Here is a 20,273-nt window from a genome sequence, read left to right as displayed (position 1 = left end):
GGATTGAAAGCTGCTGACATTTCACTGCATCCTGCACCAAGAGACATTGTGCGCACAAACCTTTCCTCCAGAATGCACAGAGGTCATGAATGTTGTCATTCAGATTAGCAATAAAATAATGGCAAAATGTTTAAATCACCGTCAGTTCCATTTGTTATTGGATGAGATGCAGAGCACGTACTCTGATCTCCTCATGTATAACAGAGTCCGGTGGCTGTCCAGAGGAGAGGTGCTGAAATGCTTTGGTGCATGTCTGGAAGAGGTGAAAACTTTCATGAGCAGCAAAGGGCTCGCCTTTTCTGAGCTGGAACAGCCAGAGTGGCTGGAAATCCTGCACTTCACGGTGGACATGATAGCAAACCTGAACAAGCTGAATACAACTCTTCAGGGGAGAGGAGGCACAGCGCTACACATGCTGGAGGAGGTGTTAGGGTTTGAGCGCAAGCCGACAGTTTTAGTCAGAGATTTACAGAGAGGCACACTGTCTCACTTCCCCTCTTTAAGAGAGTTTAAACAAGGTCACAAGGTAATAAATTCAGAATATTTGCAGTCTGCAATCACCACGAGGCAAGCATCATTTTGGAAAATGATTCCAAGAGTTCGGAGAGGAAAAAAACACATTATCTTTCCCCATCACTCCCCTGACCATCGATCCCTTCCTGTTAAATGTGACTGCATTTGCAGGTGTAAGTCAACCTGATCTGGAGCTGGCTGACATAGCTGACAAAGATATGTGGGTGTACGAATTCAAACGCTTGACAGAGGGTCAAGATGTTGCCCATCAGAAGGCCACTCTTGTTCAGGATCATAAATGGAGTGATGGTGACAACCTTTGAAGACCGGACGAACATGGAATGCCGTCCCCGACACCTACATAAACATGAAGAAATATGCATTTGGAGTCCTGTTGATCTTCGGATCCACATATATACAGTGGCTTGCAAAAGTATTCGGCCCCCTTGAACTTTTCCACATTTTGTCACATTACAGCCACAAACATTAATCAATGTTATTGGAATTCCACATAAAAGACCAACACAAAGTGGTGTACACGTGAGAAGTGGAATGAAAATCATACATGATTCCAAACATTTTTTACAAATAAATAACTGCAAAGTGGGGTGTGCGTAATTATTCAGCCCCCTGAGTCAATACTTTGTAGAACCACCTTTTGCTGCAGTTACAGCTGCCAGTCTTTTAGGGTATGTCTCTACCAGCTTTGCACATCTACAGACTGAAATCCTTGCCCATTCTTCTTTGCAAAACAGCTCCAGCTCAGTCAGATTAGATGGACAGCGTTTGTGAACAGCAGTTTTCAGATCTTGCCACAGATTCTCGATTGGATTTAGATCTGGACTTTGACTGGGCCATTCTAACACATGGATATGTTTTGTTTTAAACCATTCCATTGTTTTCTGGCTTTATGTTTAGGGTCGTTGTCCTGCTGGAAGGTGAACCTCCCCCCAGTCTCAAGTCTTTTGCAGACTCCAAGAGGTTTTCTTCCAAGATTGCCCTGTATTTGGCTCCATCCATCTTCCCATCAACTCTGACCAGCTTCCCTGTCCCTGCTGAAGAGAAGCACCCCCAGAGCATGATGCTGCCACCACCATGTTTGACAGTGGGGATGGTGTGTTCAGAGTGATGTGCAGTGTTAGTTTCCCGCCACACATAGTGTTTTGCATTTTGGCCAAAAAGTTCCATTTTGGTCTCATCTGACCAGAGCACCTTCTTCCACATGTTTGCTGTGTCCCCCACATGGCTTGTGGCAAACTGCAAACGGGACTTCTTATGGTTTTCTGTTAACAATGGCTTTCTTCTTGCCACTCTTCCATAAAGGCCAACTTTGTGCAGTGCACCACTAATAGTTGTCCTATGGACAGATTCCCCCACCTGAGCTGTAGATCTCTGCAGCTCGTCCAGAGTCACCATGGGCCTCTTGGCTGCATTTCTGATCAGCGCTCTCCTTGTTCGGCCTGTGAGTTTAGGTGGACGGCCTTGTCTTGGTAGGTTTACAGTTGTGCCATACTCCTTCCATTTCTGAATGATGGCTTGAACAGTGCTCCGTGGGATGTTCAAGGCTTGGGAAATCTTTTTGTAGCCTAAGCCTGCTTTAAATGTCTCAATAACTTTATCCCTGACCTGTCTGGTGTGTTCTTTGGACTTCATGGTGTTGTTGCTCCCAATATTCTCTTAGACAACCTCTGAGGCCGTCACAGGGCAGTTGTGGAGCTGTTTTGCAAAGAAGTATGGGCAAGAATTTCAGTCTCTAGATGTGCAAAGCTGGTAGAGACATACCCTAAAAGACTGGCAGCTGTAATTGCAGCAAAAGGTGGTTCTACAAAGTATTGACTCAGGGGGCTGAATAATTACGCACACCCCACTTTGCAGTTATTTATTTGTAAAAAATGTTTGGAATCATGTATGATTTTCGTTCCACTTCTCACGTGTACACCACTTTGTATTGGTCTTTCACGTGGAATTCCAATAAAATTGATTCATGTTTGTGGCTGTAATGTGACAAAATGTGGAAAAGTTCAAGGGGGCCGAATACTTTTGCAAGCCACTGTATGTTCTCCACCACCACAAACACCGCTCACACCTCACAGACGACAAAATGTGTTCATTACATTAAGTAAAATTTAACTTTCTCTGTAGCACCTCATGGATTTCAAAAGCAACACACTTTTATACAAAGTGCAAAGATGAAAAAACAATATACAGTGTTATCTTCATTTAAGATGTCAAAAAGTATTTGCGGCTCCCAGTATTTTCTTTTCCGTGGAAACCACGTCCAAATGGCTCTTTGGGTGTTAAAGGTTGCCGACACCTGGTTTAGGGTGACTCAGTGAAAGGTTGAACCAAATCATATCATTTTATTGGCCAACATGTAATAGGATGCATTAGATCTGTATTTTTATATATGAATGGTTTGGTCATGTAATGTTCTAATAAATATTATAGTGATTTTAATAATTAATTCATTAAAAACTCAAAGACTAAATTTTAGTAGTGTAAAAAAATTCAATCAATCACCTCTGGGAGTTATTGAAATAATGAAATAAACAATTAACCTGATATGTCATGTAGAATTTGGTAGTGTACACAGAGTAAAGTTCCCTTCCATGTTTGATATCTTCCAGGTGAGTTTCCAGAGCTGCAGATGAAGATGCGCTTGGTGTTGAGGCAGGAGGTAGAGGCAATGCGTTTCCTGAAGGAGGCCCCTCTTAAGATGGACTCCATGTTAAAGAGGGTCAAAGCCCTGACTGACACCCTCAGCTCTCTCCGCAGGTACTCAGTACTTTCACTCAGAGTTAAAACTGCTCAAGAAAACGCTCTTGAAAATGCTCCTGTTTTCACCAGGTGTGTGTCCGAGTCGGTCCCATCACCCAGATCAGCCCAGTTAGAGCCGGTAGAAGCTGTTGAACTGGGCAACGGACCAGCAAAGACCCAGAGTCTTCAGAACTCCCCAAAACCCCAACCTCGGTCCTCAGTCAGGCTGCCTCAGCTCACTCCTTCTCTCTCTGGGAGCCAGGCTGAGACCAGGTTGGTGGGCTTGCCGTCTCCGATTGTGGCCCACGGAACGAAGATCACAGCACCTTCTGTGGCCCAGACCTCCCAAAATTCCCCCGGTCTCCCTCTGAAACCCATCCCCGGACGGCACTCACCCACTGTGGCTAAGGTACCATATGGATAATAGTTCTTGTGCTGAATAACTGATCACTTCCACCTCTTCTTAAAGTCATTAAAGAACTCTTTAATGACTTTCAAAAGAGTTCTTTTTCTGATGGCATGAAGGTGGCTTTCATATGAATTGTACAATCTTGGGATTGATATTGTTATAGCACCTTGATCACAAACTAGGCCACCGTTGAAAAAAAACAACATAAAATTCAATGAGATAGTAAGACGAGTAAAACAGAGACATAAAATGATCTATATAACTTATAAAACATACCTCGCTGGCTGACCCATGCTTAGAGGCAGAAATGAGCACTTTACAGACACTTTTAAGAACACTTTAACTTCCGCTGACTTAAGTTGCCCTCTCCTGCTTCAACTTGCCATGTTCATACTTCAACATGGGCGTGCATGTCACTCAGGTGCTCCAGCGGAAACAACGTGCAGTACAATAGTTCCTACATGAGAATTTCCAAAATAAATGACCTGATTACATATAAAATATGCATAGTGCAAAACAAAATACATTAACTAGAGGTATGGCAGTAAAAACTGTAAAGCAGCAAAATGTGAGCACCTTTTTTTGTCTGTGGTGTAGAATGTAAGACATGTTGTCATGTTGTGAAGGTGCATCCTCGCAGCAGAGAGGGCAGTCCCGCCCTGCAGAGGAGAACAGGTCTTCAGGAGTCTGACGAACTGGACCAACTTGCACCAACACCAGCAGAACACACCCACAGTGAGCGGACCATGGTAAGACACAAAGACACACAGGTTAGAGGTCAACACTAAACTCTCATTCACTTATAGATAAACCTCTGGACAATAGGCTACAGAAATGTAAATGTCAACAATCTGTGTCACTTTGGCATCATTTATCATGTTATTGATTGAAAATGTTGCAGGAATCATTGTTGGCAGATCCCAAGGCTACTTGAGTTCTGTAAATTTAATAAAATCAAGAAATTTAAAATATATAAAGATTGCTGCCAAAGATCTGGCAAAGTTGAACCAAGCTGGACATAAAAATTTGAGATCCCAACTCAGCTGTGCCATATCCCAGCTCTACCTCTCCAGCGTAAGTGCCCCCATCACCGGGGGCGCTGTAATGGCTGCCTGGTGAAGCTGGAAGTTTCTTTAAGGTGCTTTTTTACGCTGTTATCGAAAAAACACGGAGCGGTGCCTCGGTTCTCTATCTCTCTGCATTCACTGGAACCTGTCGATGACTGGCTGGTACCTGTCGCCAGTCTGGATGGGACATTCCAGCCCCGAAAACCCTGCTCTGCTTGTCCCAGCTGGCTTGGAGTGAATTTGCAGAACCTGTGGCCTCTGTGTCGGGCTTCTAGGATGGCTAACAACGCAGATCCAGCGCTTACTGTCAAGATTGGTCTGGTAAATGCTAGGTCCCTAGCAAACAAAACTTTTATTCTGAAGGCTCTCTTCATATCCCGAGGACTGGATTTTCTGTGCGTGTGAGACGTGGCTGAGCACTGTTAAATGTAGCATCTTCTCTGAACTTTTACCTGACGATTGCTGCTATTTTGATTCACCGCAGATGTTGGGTTGCAATGATTTTTAAAAGTCATTTTAAATGTAAGCAGTTATCAACACCATTCAGCAGCTTTGAACTGGCTGTTTGAGCAGGGCTGCTCTCACACAGTGTTGTGCGCAGTGGTTTCTCATTGTAGTGGCGAATTTCTGTCCCAAGCCTTGAAAAAATAATTCTTCCACTTCTTAATGTGAGCTGTCCAGATTTATTTCTGACTCGTACATACAAACAAACAATGTCACAGTCAAAAAGCTATTTGCTGCTACAGCGCACATTTCCATTGCCGTACTGGCTCATTCTAACCTGCTACCACACATGCGCCATAATTTTTATCTTTCCAGACAAAAATTAAACACGCAGCATATATTCTCCGATAACGTCTTATATAAACCAAACATGTAACATAATAACTGAAACAGTACCAAAAATATTTTTCTATGGATTGGCTCTAACAATTGTCCTCCAAAATACAATAAAGACTTTGTGAATGACTTCTTGGCATGCCAAGATAGGATTGTGTTCTTCTTGTTGGGGATTTTAATATTCACGTGTGTTGCCCTGATATGCCCATGGCAAAGGGCTTTTTAAACCTTAGCGATTTTTTTAATCTTGTGGAATGTGTGACCTGTCACACACATGAACGTGGAAACACACTTGATCTTGTTTTATCTCTTTTTTTTTCTGTTTTTAACGTAGAGATTTGTGATGCTGTGTTTTCTGACCATAGTATTGTTATTTTTGAAGTTCCTCTTGCCTGTAGCAGTGCTGCTGCTCGGCGCTGTTGCGTTTTTAACTCCTCCACTGTTGAGCAGCTTTCAGCAGTTTTTAACCTGGAGTTTTTATGCAGCCAGACTGAGGAACTGAGCTCATGGTTTTATTCCACCTGCCAGACTGCTTTGGACACTGTGGCTTCATTAAAAACCAGGCAGCCTAAAACTCAATCTGATCCCTGGCTGAATGACACAACCCAAGCTGTCCAACGCAAGTGTTTTATCTATTATTCCTAACTAGCTACTGTACAGCACTTTGGTCCTATGCTGGCTATTGCTTTATAAATAATGTTGAATTGAATTTGATTGGATTTGCCTTCTTTTTTTTTTTCTTCCATGTGTTTATTGAGTTTTAAACTTCATCTTTTATAGTAACATCACCATTTAAAAAAAAAACAAAAAACGAACAGACAACAGAACTAAACAAAACATAAGAAAACAGACAACCGAGCTCAAGAATACAATTAAACAGACAAAAGAGGAGAGACTCTTTAATTATGAGATAAAGTTAGCAGTACTCAATTCAATTTTGTTTATACAGCACCAAATCAAAACAACAGTCACCTCAAGGCGCTTTATATTGTAAGGTAGACCCTACAATAACACATACAGAGAAAAACCCAACAATCATATGACCCCCTATGAGCAAGCAGTTTGGCGACAGTTGGAAGGAAAAACTCCCTTTTAACAGGAAGAAACCTCCAGCAGAACCAGGCTCAGGGAGGGGCGGGGCCATCTGCTGCGACCGGTTGGGGTGAGAGAAGGAAGACAGGATAAAGACATGCTGTGGAAGAGAGACAGAGGTTAATAACAGATATGATTCAATGCAGAGAGGCCTATTAACACATAGTGACACCCAGTGCATCATGGGAATCCCCCAGCAGCCTACACCTACTGCAGCATTATGATAAAGAAGAGTATTCCATTTGTACATAAAAGCACAATATCAGACAGAAACGGGTGCTATTTGATTGTAGTTGGGGAGCTGTTTTCTATACCTCTCACTCTACTGAATATTAGGGCTGCCACGATTAGTCGACTAGTCACGATTACGTCGACTATCAAAATCGTCGACGACTGATTTAATAGTCGATGCGTCGTTTGAAGCTTTGTAAGACCACAAAAGATGCAGGAATAAGTAGTAGGATTTAAGAGTGTAATAACGGACTGAAACAGAAGATGGCAGCACTGTCGTTTTCAAACCCACCGCCGTCTTTCGCTACTCAGGTTAAACATATATAAGTCACTTAGATAACTTAAAAATGTTATTGTTTGTTTTTTTTTTAGTATTTTATTTGTTCCTGAGTAAATCGGTTTGGCTGAGATTAAAGTTATAGTTTTTACACAGCTGAATAAACGTCAAACAGAAAACTGATTATCAGAAGTGTGAGATGCTCGAGAATATACTCCGGTGTCCTGTTATATTTTAGATAGCAAGGAGTAGACTGCTGAGTTTATTAAACTCCACCGAAACAATCTGCAAATTTCATTAAAATTTAATAAACTATCATCTTGTCTTTATTTTTAGTTAGCACATACCTGAAACACTTAAAGCTGTAAGCTAATGATAGTTATGTAAGAGCAGATGCTGCTGGTGCAATAAGCTGTACGTTTTACGTTCAATGGATGCATGACCTGATTAGTCGACTAATCGCAAAAATAATCGGTGACTAGTCGACTATCAAAATAATTGTTTGTGGCAGCCCTACTGAATATATACGCCCCCGAATGTGGACAGTGATGGCACTTATCCCAGACATGTCCCAAACAAACCTTGTCATTGGTGGGAATTTTAACTGTGTGTTGGACCCCTACCTTGACAGATCTTCTTTAACCAAGCAGGTCAGGAACAACTCCAGTGAATTACTTAATACCTTTATTGATAATTCGAATGTGTTTGATGTTTATAGAATTACAAACCCCATTGGCAGGGATTACACTTTCTTTTCAACTAGGCATAATTCATATAGTAGAATTGACTACTTTCTTTTGGATGCCAAATTAATGCCATATGTCATTGACACAAAATATCACAATACAGTGGCTTGCAAAAGTATTCGGCCCCCTTGGACTTTTCCACATTTTGTCACATTACAGCCACAAACATGAATCAATTTTATTGGAATTCCACGTGAAAGACCAATACAAAGTGGTGCACACGTGAGAAGTGGAACGAAAATCATACATGATTCCAAACATTTTTTACAAATAAATAACTGCAAAGTGGGGTGTGCATAATTATTCAGCCCCCTTTGGTCTGAGTGCAGTCAGTTGCCCATAGACATTGCCTGATGAGTGCTAATGACTAAATAGAGTGCACCTGTGTGTAATCTAATGTCAGTACAAATACAGCTGCTCTGTGACGGCCTCAGAGGTTATCTAAGAGAATATTGGGAGCAACAACACCATGAAGTCCAAAGAACACACCAGACAGGTCAGGGATAAAGTTATTGAGAAATTTAAAGCAGGCTTAGGCTACAAAAAGATTTCCCAAGCCTTGAACATCCCACGGAGCACTGTTCAAGCCATCATTCAGAAATGGAAGGAGTATGGCACAACTGTAAACCTACCAAGACAAGGCCGTCCACCTAAACTCACAGGCCGAACAAGGAGAGCGCTGATCAGAAATGCAGCCAAGAGGCCCAATCTCTGTCTCTCTTCCACAGCATGTCTTTATCCTGTTTTCCTTCTTTCACCCCAACCGGTCGCAGCAGATGGCCGCCCCTCCCTGAGCCTGGTTCTGCCGGAGGTTTCTTCCTGTTAAAAGGGAGTTTTTCCTTCCAACTGTCGCCAAAGTGCTTGCTCATAGGGGGTCATATGATATGATTGTTGGGTTTTTCTCTGTATTTAATATTGTGCTATCTACTGTACAATATAAAGCGCCTTGAGGCGACTTTTGTTGTGATTTGGCGCTATATAAATAAAACTGAATTGAATTGAATTGAATTGGTGACTCTGGACGAGCTGCAGAGATCTACAGCTCAGGTGGGGGAATCTGTCCATAGGACAACTATTAGTCATGCACTGCACAAAGTTGGCCTTTATGGAAGAGTGGCAAGAAGAAAGCCATTGTTAACAGGAAACCATAAGAAGTCCCGTTTGCAGTTTGCCACAAGCCATGTGGGGGACACAGCAAACATGTGGAAGAAGGTGCTCTGGTCAGATGAGACCAAAATGGAACTTTTTGGCCAAAATGCAAAACGCTATGTGTGGCGGAAAACTAACACTGCACATCACTCTGAACACACCATCCCCACTGTCAAATATGGTGGTGGCAGCATCATGCTCTGGGGGTGCTTCTCTTCAGCAGGGACAGGGAAGCTGGTCAGAGTTGATGGGAAGATGGATGGAGCCAAATACAGGGCAATCTTGGAAGAAAACCTCTTGGAGTCTGCAAAAGACTTGAGACTGGGGCGGAGGTTCACCTTCCAGCAGGACAACGACCCTAAACATAAAGCCAGGACAACAATGGAATGGTTTAAAACAAAACATATCCATGTGTTAGAATGGCCCAGTCAAAGTCCAGATCTAAATCCAATCCAGAATCTGTGGCAAGATCTGAAAACTGCTGTTCACAAACTAGAGATGGCACGATACCACTTTTTTATGTCCGATACCGATATCATAAATTTGGATATCTGCCGATACCGATATGAATCCAATATAGTGTAATTTTTAATATCTTGCTGCATTGTGTATAAGTTCATAGTCAAGTTTAAAAAACAAACAAAGCACTAAACACTAAAGCTATTCTGCTATACCTGTATTCAAAAAATACACTGCACCCAAAATGTTTCATAGTTCAGCAACACTCATCAAGCTAATAAACTTAAACCTGCACCATCCTTCCTATTCTAGTGTTTTAAAGAGTACTTAGCAGAAATATTAAACAACCTAACTAATAGGGTTGCCAACTCCCAGCAAAAAAAAAAAAAAAAAGGGAACCACCCTCTTCCTCATGATACTTAATCAACGTAATCAACTTTAATTTAATGCACGTGTAAAAAAAATAAATAAATAAATAAATAAATAAAAATGCACAGAAATCTATTATTTTTCTACAATAATTAAATAGATTCAACATCTTTCTTCAACAGAGTTGCAGACTGCACTGATTAAATCTTCCCAAAAGTACTATAGCTTACTAGGGTATATTAGACTTAATAGTTACTATTTACAGTAATGGACTTCTATACATTTTACATCAGATTAAAACTTTGGTTGTAAGATTCAGATAATTATTTATTAAAAGCTAGACGTACTAAACGAGAATAAGAAAGAAAAGTATTTCTTTGTTACCCCCCCCCCCCCCCCCCCTTTCCTTGTTAATCCCCTACCTGGCCCCCTGGCTAAACTTTGCTAGATCCGCCCCTGCACAGTTACCAGCCGTCAGCGACGTAGAAAAGGATCCTGGTGTAGAAAGTAATATTAAATAAATTCTAACAGCAGCTTATCAAGCTTAAATGTGCTATTTGGAATCATGTATGATTTTTGTTCCACTTCTCACGTGTACACCACTTTGTATTGGTCTTTCACGTGGAATTCCAATAAAATTGATTCATGTTTGTGGCTGTAATGTGATAAAATGTGGAAATGTTCAAGGGGGCCGAATACTTTTGCAAGCCACTATATTGTCATCTCAGATCACTCCCCTGTCACATTAACCTAAAACATCTAAAATGCAACTAGACCGTGTTAAGGGTTCGTAATTGAGGATGAGAGTAAAACAATGATGGTCCAGAAGAGGTCGGTCAAACAATTGATTTTAATGAATACACGCAGCGTGGGGAGACGTACACTGGAAACCATCAGTCGTAAATCCCCACCCAAAAATACACTTCAGATTGCTTTTATAACATCAGGGTATTATGACGCCCCCTCATGCGTTTACAAGCACATAATTTGCATCTTAAGAACATTATTTGCCTCTTTTACAGACAATGATCAATTTTAAGAGATAACTGCAGACACAGAAGTTCCCCTTTCTGGCATCCATCCAAATATGGTGATGATCTCAGGCCTTTGAGATCCCCATGGACTTGTCCTCCTTGTGTCACCTGTTGGTAGGCAAACTCAAATGCAACAAGAAGCTGAATACATTCAGGCCTTTGCTCAGACTATTTTACTGTAACAATATACTCAGCATATAAGCTTTTAAGATGATAGATTTAACTCAACGATTTAAAGTGGTTATAACTGCACCTGTAATAAACATGTTAATATTTGATTATGATAACCCCTGTAATACAAATTATAACATAATGCCGACAGCTTCAATAAATGCTTTGATGAAATGATAATTAATGTAATGATAAGGATGATGGTTATATACAGTTCAGCAGTAAACTAATTTCTTTAATTCTACAATTCCCTCTCTTGATGTCTCTCCCAGAGACATCATCACACCATTTCCTTGTGTCACTCCTCGACCCACTCTATCACCTCTAGATCCATTAATGGCATCATGGGCCCCGAAACCACCATTCCCAGGCCCACTGCCTTCGCTCTGACCCTCTCTAGCCGTCCCCTGACTCAGCAAATCAGACAATAACCTCATGTCCTCTAGGTGGTCCAGTAATAAAACACCAGCTCCCACTTGAAAACACTTCATGCTTAAGTGGTCTCTGCTCCTTTTCTGGGTCCCTCTCTAGTGGAAATCTTCTCCTGTAAGGGATAGAAAACAAACAGCCTCTCTCTGCTACCCCTCACTAATCTACTGTGTTCATCTACTGTTCCTTTAATTATTCAAAGTTGGTTCACAATATCATGTTCTGGGCTCTATCCTTTATATTAACTTTACTTAATCTCAATACTCTTAATGTGTGTGAGCAACGCTTTTAGTTCTATTAAAAACACCCCGGGTAAAATATACACCATCCCCCTGTCAGCCTAAATGTCCGCTAGAAAGCACACTTCAAAATTTTCTATCAGGATTTACGCCTCTTTTGGCTTCAAGCATATACATAACATGCAAAAGTTACTGTTAATGCCAGTTAGACAAGTTTCCATTATCTCCAACATTTTGTTTCACCCGTCTCACCCTCACACGTTTCCTGTTCACTTATTGCATATTTATCTTTAACACCTTTTACCTCAGTAGTTGCTAAGCAGAAACAAAGCAACATGTGTTCCACCTTTACCCTGTAAAATAAACCCCTGTCATGTTTGTGTCTGTAAGCATATTTTGCATTCATTCATTACACTCCACGCCATTCCTGGAAGTTAGGAGCTGTAAAGTTAAAAGCTACATCAAGTCCAGGCCTTTGGCCTCGCCTATGTTTAAATCATGTGTGTGTGTAAGCGTGAATGCTGTTTATCCTTCTGTTGCTCCAAGTCCCCTGCAATATATCGACTGAGACATAGCGCTCGTCGAAGCTTATGACCTTAACTGGACCGAACATCAACTCTGTTAATGAGCACGATTGCAATGTGTAAGAAAAGATCATTTCTACATATATAATCTCCAATATTATTCATTTGAGTCAGCAACACTTTTAGCACTCTCTTAAGAAGCTCTCTCCTCTACCCTACAAAGAAATCTATGTAATATCTGTATGTGTAAGCCTGCATTATACACACTTATTCTAAAAATAAAAATAAATCAAACATTTTCTACTCCTAAGATCTTCCCTAGTTTTCCCCAAAGCATATCTTTTATTTTAAAATGTCCCACAATTTCCCTTTAAGTTTTATATACAGCTTCTTATGAACACCGGCATTTTATCTTCTACACCGAATTCAGTTCATTTTACTTTAAAATAACTTTATTTAAAAATAACAATTTCTGCCTCAGTTTTACCATATCTAAATTATCAAAAACCCCAAATAAATGTCATTAAATGATCCTAAAACTTATTTCAATCCTATTTCCCCCCTTTATATTTGGACACATCAGATGTGTCCAAATAAATAAAAACTCAAAAAACTCAAAATGCATCACCCGGGCTTAAGAAATTAAAGGAAAACGGTTAGTCATATCATCTCTCCAAACACCTCAGCAATCCTCCTCTCCGGTAGATCTGCTCCAGCCCTGTAAACCTGTGTTTGAGGAATAAAATCAATTTAATCATCATGTCAAATCTTCTCAAACTCCTTGCTCATGCAAAAGTCTGGATCCTTGGAATTTCCTGAAAACAAAACCTGTACTTTACATTTCATACTCAACTCTCCCCCTTTATGATCCAATCTGTGTTATAACAAAGAAAACTTAAAACAGAACAGTCATCAATCATGTGTTTCTTCAGTTAATGGTAACATGAGTTATATCAAAAAATGTTTCCCTTTTAGCATTTAGCATTTTATAATGTAATAACATAATCCAACCCCAGTAAATAAAACAAAAAAATCCCTCCAAGCAAACATCAGCATCCCCAGAATTAAGTCTTCCACTCCTCCTGTTTGTCAACATTTCATTCATCCCAACCTTGGTCCAGTCACACACTCACTCACATGCATTCACACATCATATTTCCAATATTCGAGACTCCCGCACGAATAACCAGATTCTCCACATCAGGAAAATGAGATCTTTCATTTGTTTTATTTTGTTTTCTCTTTTTAGAAAATAGTTCTTTATGGTTTTGTCTGGATTGGCTCGCGGCAATCTTTTAGACAGGGACTTTCAATCTGATCAGGTCCCCACAGGTAGCCTTTCCTCCACCCATTGAAATCTGGAAAAGTCACCTCATATTTGTTTGTCCGGAAATTTTGTCAGCGCTGTCAGTTCACTTTCTTCCAGGCCTGCTTAGAGGAAAAATGAGAAAAAAGCCTTAAGAAACTTCATTCATTTATTTATTATTATTTTAAACCCTTAAGATGTTGTGCTGTGTTTCCTCTGTGCCCGCTGCAACCTATATTAACATAAAGCCAAACTGTAAACAAGTCTGTCAAATCTAACTACTTATATATTATCGGACTAACAGAAAAACCACTTACAATCTTCTAAAGTCCTCCTTAACCCAACAAACATCAAACGACTTACATTTATATGTATCACTCAAAGTCAACCACAATACCTGAGAAACACCAAATGTAACTGTGTATATTATCTCAAACTGAAACAAAACCCATCTAAAAATCCTAAAACATCTTACTTGGACACACCAAAAGAGACATCACTTACAGACATATTTATTAATGAAATTATTTCAAAGTCAATTTCGGTTTTCAGACCCCAAATAGCGGTCCTAAGTTTCAACAGTTTATGTATTCTATCTCAAAACCCAGCAAAAAGTCATACAGACATGGCAAGAAATAAAACTTTACTTACATTCTTGTAATAAACAAAACCAGCATCTTAAATACAGGCATTCAGCAATGTCTAGCAGTCTCTATAAACTTCCTCATACTCTATGCACCTCTCAGCTCCCTTATTTGCATTTTCACACACACACACAGTCTAAAAATAATACCAGCCTGACTCACAGACTCAGACAAGTCTCTTAATATATTACACAGACGTCCCATGATTACAACTGCACAGATTATCAGGCCTAACATTTCAAAACCTACACAATTTCGACAAAATTTAAGTTAACCCTCCAAGGGATAAACTCCAAGTTTTTTATCATCAATTTACCAGTCTCGGCAGCGGGCCGTGGTCACATATCTAAGACCCTACACAATTTAAAAGCGTCCAACGCCCAAGTTCCGAACTTTGCTGACCAAAAAAGTGCAAACCACCGTCCCGGACGGTAAACTGACCCAGTCAGTAGCTATTTTGGAGCGTCGTTGTTCTCCACACTTGCCAAGTGAACTATCCCTCCCCGAGGAAAATGCCGAGCGTCCCCGACAAGTTGGAAGCGTCACCTTCCGACAATGCACTTCTTAGAACTCCCAGAGTTCCGTTCTACAAAATTTAATTACTTTGAAGACACCCCACAAAACCACAAACCCACTATATTGGTGTCCAAGCCCGGCTTTATATTCAATTGAGACTTTACTGTCACAAACTTCACCAATTACCTATAACTCTAAATTCACTCTGCAGTCCAACTGCTTTAAATACACTTATTCTCTTTACTCTTTACTTATTTTCAACGTTTCATTATCTGTACTTCAACTTATACTTTAGTTCTCATGAGATTTTCACCAAAATCAAAACAGACATTCACCAGTAATTTCAGTGAGTAGGCTTTTAATTTTGTAATAACCAATCCGGCACAGTTTGGAAATAATTCAACAGGTAGTGCCTTACCTTTGAATAAGCCGGCTTATGTCCACTCACTTCGACCACTGACTCGTGTCTGCCCGTTTGAGTACCTCGGACCCTCTCGGTCTCAATCTCCAACTTTCTCCCTCTCTCAACCCCGGCCAATGCACCAAATGTTAAGGGTTCGTAATTGAGGATGAGAGTAAAACAATGATGGTCCAGAAGAGGTCGGTCAAACAATTGATTTTAATGAATACACGCAGCGTGGAGAGACGTACACTGGAAACCATCAGTCGTAAATCCCCACCCAAAAATACACTTCAGATTGCTTTTATAACATCAGGGTATTATGACGCCCCCTCATGCGTTTACAAGCACACAATTTGCATCTTAAGAACATTATTTGCCTCTTTTACAGACAATGATCAATTTTAAGAGATAACTGCAGACACAGAAGTTCCCCTTTCTGGCATCCATCCAAATATGGTGATGATCTCAGGCCTTTGAGGTCCCCATGGACTTGTCCTCCTTGTGTCACCTGTTGGTAGGCAAACTCAAATGCAACAAGAAGCTGAATACATTCAGGCCTTTGCTCAGACTATTTTACTGTAACAATATACTCAGCATATAAGCTTTTAAGATGATAGATTTAACTCAACGATTTAAAGTGGTTATAACTGCACCTGTAATAAACATGTTAATATTTGATTATGATAACCCCTGTAATACAAATTATAACATAATGCCGACAGCTTCAATAAATGCTTTGATGAAATGATAATTAATGTAATGATAAGGATGATGGTTATATACAGTTCAGCAGTAAACTAATTTCTTTAATTCTACAACCGCAGCAAATATGGAGGCTTAACCCTCTATTGTTAGGCAAGAAGGACTTTCATGAATATTTAGAAACACAGATCTCTCTGTATTGATGGAAATGGCAACTCAGAAACTAAGCCTGCTACACTTTGGGAGCCTATTTAAGGGGTGCTATTATCTCTTTTGAATCAGCCACAAGGAAGAGAAACCGGGCTAAGCTCCTTGACTTGGACAAACAAATTAAAGATCTGGATAAAGAGAATGCCTAAACGCCATCCACTATGCTACATAAGAGAATACTGTCTTTAAAATATGAATATAATAATCTACTCTCAGCAAAAATCTGTAAAATCTTTTTGTGCACCAAGCAGATATACTTTGAGCTTTGAATTTAGTGAGATTCTGTGCACATACCTGCATAAAACATTTGCTCAAACTCTAGTAGATAAAGTCCTCCCTCCCACCGTTACAGAGGCAATTATAACTGTTATTTGTAAAATAGGTAGGAATGCTGAGAATGTTGGTTCTTATCGTCCCATCTCCTTGCTAAATCTGGATGGGAAAGTATTCTCTAAAATACTTGCCAATAGATTAAGCCCCCTTTTAAAACAGTTAGTACACCCAGATCAAACTGGATGTATACCCCAGAGAAATTCATCTTTTAATCTCAGGCTAATATTTAACATTATTTACTCCACTGCCAGACCTAAAGAAGAGTTGGCAGTTTTGGCACTCGACACTGAGAAGGCATTTGACCAGAATGAATGGCCCTATTTGTTCAAAATATTAGAAAGATTTAAATTGAGTAAGAAATGTATGTCAATGGTGAAGTTGCTTTATGTCAGTCCTCATGCTCGCGTTCTTACCAACCAGATTCTATCACCATCCTTTGGCTTATACAGAGGGACAAAACAGGGATGCCCCTCTCCCCATTGATATTTGCCTTGGCAATAGAGCCCCTTGCTGAAAGCATACGCAAAGATCCAACTATTTTTGGTTATAATACTGATACAACTACTAATAAAATCTCACTCTATGCAGATGATGTGTTATTATATATCACCCAACCAGGAAAGACTATTCCTGCCATATTAGACAAAATTAAGTTATTTGGGTCTTTCTCTGGATACAGGATAAATCTGAATAAAAGTGAACTAATGCCTATACATGTGAGCAACCCATCATGGCTGCAAAACCTCTCATTCAGTATAGCTTATGCAAAGCTCACTTATCTGGGTATTCAGGTTACAAAAAGCAATTCCTCTCTATTAAAATCTAACTTCTCTCCCTTAATATCTGAGCTTCAGTCAAGTATACAGTTCTGGAATACGCTTCCTATATCACTCATTAGTAGAGTTAATGCTATAAAGATGATAATTTTGCCTACATGGTTGTACTTATTTCACAATCTCCCTGTGTTCCTTCCTAAAACATTTTTTAAAAACCTAAATTCACTCATCTTACCTTTTTAATGGAGCAATAAAACACACAGAATTGCTAGGAAACATCTTTGCAAGTCTAAAAAGCAGGGAGGGTTAGCGCTTCCGAATCTCTTGTTTTATTACTGGGCTTCGCATATAAAATTCATGACATACTGGTAAGTTGACAACGGCAACCCCCTCACATGGTTGCAACTGGAGCTGGAAGCTTGTCAGCCTTACAGTATAGGAGCTATACTGCTGTCTCCCCTGCCCATTGATAAGTCTATATATGACGGCAATGTGGTAATACATAGCACCATACGTATTCTTAAGCAGATTAAACTACACTTTAATTTGAAGTCTCTGTCCCCTATTACACCTATTGTAGGGAATCCATCTTTTAAACCATCTATTCTAGACAATACATTTATACTTTGGAAACAGGTAGGACTTTGCTCAATCAGTAATCTGATTTTTGGCTTCTCATTATGACAAGCTAGCTGGACAGCTGGGACTGGGGTTGTGGGCGTGTGGGAGGGTATTGATTGATTGATTGATTGATCATACTTTATTCATCCCGAGGGAAATTGGGTTAAGGCTGCCAGCCGTGCCTGCGCCATCTTACCCTTCCGACCATACATACATTACACAAATATCACATGGGGAAGACAGGTCAGAGGGGTATAACATGGAAAATGCACAACACGAGGTAAGATAAGGAGAAAAAAATAACTCCCCCCAGACTGAGCTCCAACAGGGAGATCAGTTTGAGAACAGAAAAAAACACCTCAGCACATAGCACATGAAAAAACTCTTAATACACCAAAGAAACACATGACAAGCAACAGGGGTGGGTAAAGGGTGAGAGACAGCCAGTGTAGACAGTGCATCCGGGCCTGCAGCATAAGCGCTGGTCTCCTTGATCCACCGTCAGCATCGAAGGGGAATAAGCGTCGAAGGCGTTTGGAGGGGGGATGAGTGTATATCTGCATGTGTATATATGTCTGTGTGTGTATGTGTATATGTCCAGAGTTCAGCTGAGACAGTGTCCTTCGCCCTGCCAGGCTAAGTAAACAGTCTTCCAGCCAACCCAGGTGGCCTTGCATAGAATGGGAAGAACAGTCTAAGCACAGTCTGTTTTCAGGGTGTTTTTGTTCAGCTCCAGCCTTGAGACCACAGCTGGCGCCGAGTGGTAGCCACATGAAGTGATGATGGTTTTTACTTTAGTGCAAACAACTCATATGAATTTCAAAGCTGTTCTAACAGTCCGACACTGGTCTCTCAATCTCCCGTTGGAGAGCCGTGAGCTTCTCCATGATGTTATCAAACTTACGCTCCGTGATGTTGTCATTCTTGTGCTCAAAAAGCCGATTTCTGAGAACTCACGACCGCAGTGACCTTCTCCAAGATGTGATTCAGTTTGCGCTCAGAGGTGTTATTCCGAGCGAGCCCCTCCAGATGTAATCCAGTTTGCACTCAGAGGTCTTATTCTGAGTATTCACGGCAGCCGTAAGCTTCTCCAAGATCTTATCCGTGCTGCACTCAATGAGCCCATTTTGATAAACTCACACCTTGTCCCATCGTTTCAATCCCAGCGGGCAGCCTTGTGGGGGTTTGAACAGCCAGTTCCGCTTCCTTAATTCTTCGATAAGCCAGGGCCAAGCCAGCTCCGATCAGCAAGAACCCTGTTATCATGGTTCCGAATAGATAGATATCTTCAGCATCTTTGATCAACAGTCCCACCAGGCACACGATCCTCCAGGTATGCCACCCGTCCATCGTGTATCCGGCAGGGAAAGTACCTCCAGGACACTCAGGCTCACACGAGCCCAAACTTCTCGTTGAGAAAAGGGTGTCAATTGCATTCAGGGACCAGTTGATCAAATCCATAATTCCTCTTTTAGGTTTTAGAGAACAGACTGTGAGAGAGTGTTCCAGGGAAAAGTAATACAAAAAACACGAGACTAGACAAGGACACAAGAGGCTAAGCAGGGAAGCTAAGGGAGAGGAGAGGAGGAGAGGAGAAAAGTGCGACCGCCTTCGTCAAGAGCAAGAGAGAAAGTCTTCTCTCTTGCCATGTTGTACCATGTTATGTTATGTTTTGTTATGCTATGTGATGTTAATGTACAAAAACAGAGCAACTATCTCATGCTGTAAATTCCATTGTCATACAGACATGTGAATTGCTCAATAAATATATATTGGAAAAAATTGCATATATCTGTTGCAGTCAGCATGCTCAAAGTTTTAGAGGTTTCTACACATATCGGGGATAATGTAGAGTTCCAACCCACCTGATCCGCCTCGCCTCATCCCAGGCTGTGTTATCCCTACTGTCATGATATCACAAGCACTGGCTTTTTTTCCGGGGTTGGAGGATATTTAGGTCCTATTTAGAAATCGTTTCCAATCTGTTTTAGAGTAATTGTTGTCAGTCTGGTTCAGACCACGATTGTCTGTCTAAACTGCATTCTTGTGGTATTTTAAAAAAGCTCTCATTCAGTTTTGTGCCTAGTTTGAAACAAACTTTCACTATTCTCCACAGACAACAGAGAAACAAACTCAAGGGGGCAGCCTCAGTGGAAAAGCCAGCTGTATGAGTCAGTCCAGTCCCAGCCGAGTGAAACAGCCAGCCAACTTCAATTCTAGCCACACTCAACCTCCCAGCACCAGTATCGGCTTTAACCAGGTCCTACAAGAGGTCCAGGCCAGCGTAATGGAGTCTATCCCTAGTTTGGATGTGTCAGAATTCAGAGTGAACAATTCTGCCTCACAACATACAGCTCGACTTGCATCAAAATCAGAACAGAACACACCTCTGAACCTGACACTACAAGGTAGAGTCCCTGTAACCCTCAATGCTTCTCATGCAGTTTGTTTTTTGT

The 20,273-nt window shown here is 40.8% G+C and overlaps 1 protein-coding gene across 2 annotated transcripts in view; it reads left to right on the top strand.

Annotated features, from left to right (window-relative positions):
* si:ch211-207d6.2 (SRC kinase signaling inhibitor 1) overlaps nt 1-20,273 on the top strand; it is a 186,294-nt gene that overhangs the window by 144,243 nt on the left and 21,778 nt on the right. For both annotated transcript variants that reach the window (XM_063461399.1, XM_063461398.1), the window contains exons 14-17: nt 3,141-3,288; nt 3,361-3,679; nt 4,306-4,428; nt 19,934-20,225. In XM_063461399.1, the coding sequence (XP_063317469.1) occupies nt 3,141-3,288; nt 3,361-3,679; nt 4,306-4,428; nt 19,934-20,225 (882 nt within the window). The remainder of the gene's footprint in view (nt 1-3,140; nt 3,289-3,360; nt 3,680-4,305; nt 4,429-19,933; nt 20,226-20,273) is intronic.

The sequence above is a fragment of the Pelmatolapia mariae genome, linkage group LG18, assembly GCF_036321145.2.
Source record: "Pelmatolapia mariae isolate MD_Pm_ZW linkage group LG18, Pm_UMD_F_2, whole genome shotgun sequence".
NCBI lineage: Eukaryota > Metazoa > Chordata > Actinopteri > Cichliformes > Cichlidae > Pelmatolapia > Pelmatolapia mariae.
This window is presented reverse-complemented; position numbering and strand designations above follow the sequence as displayed.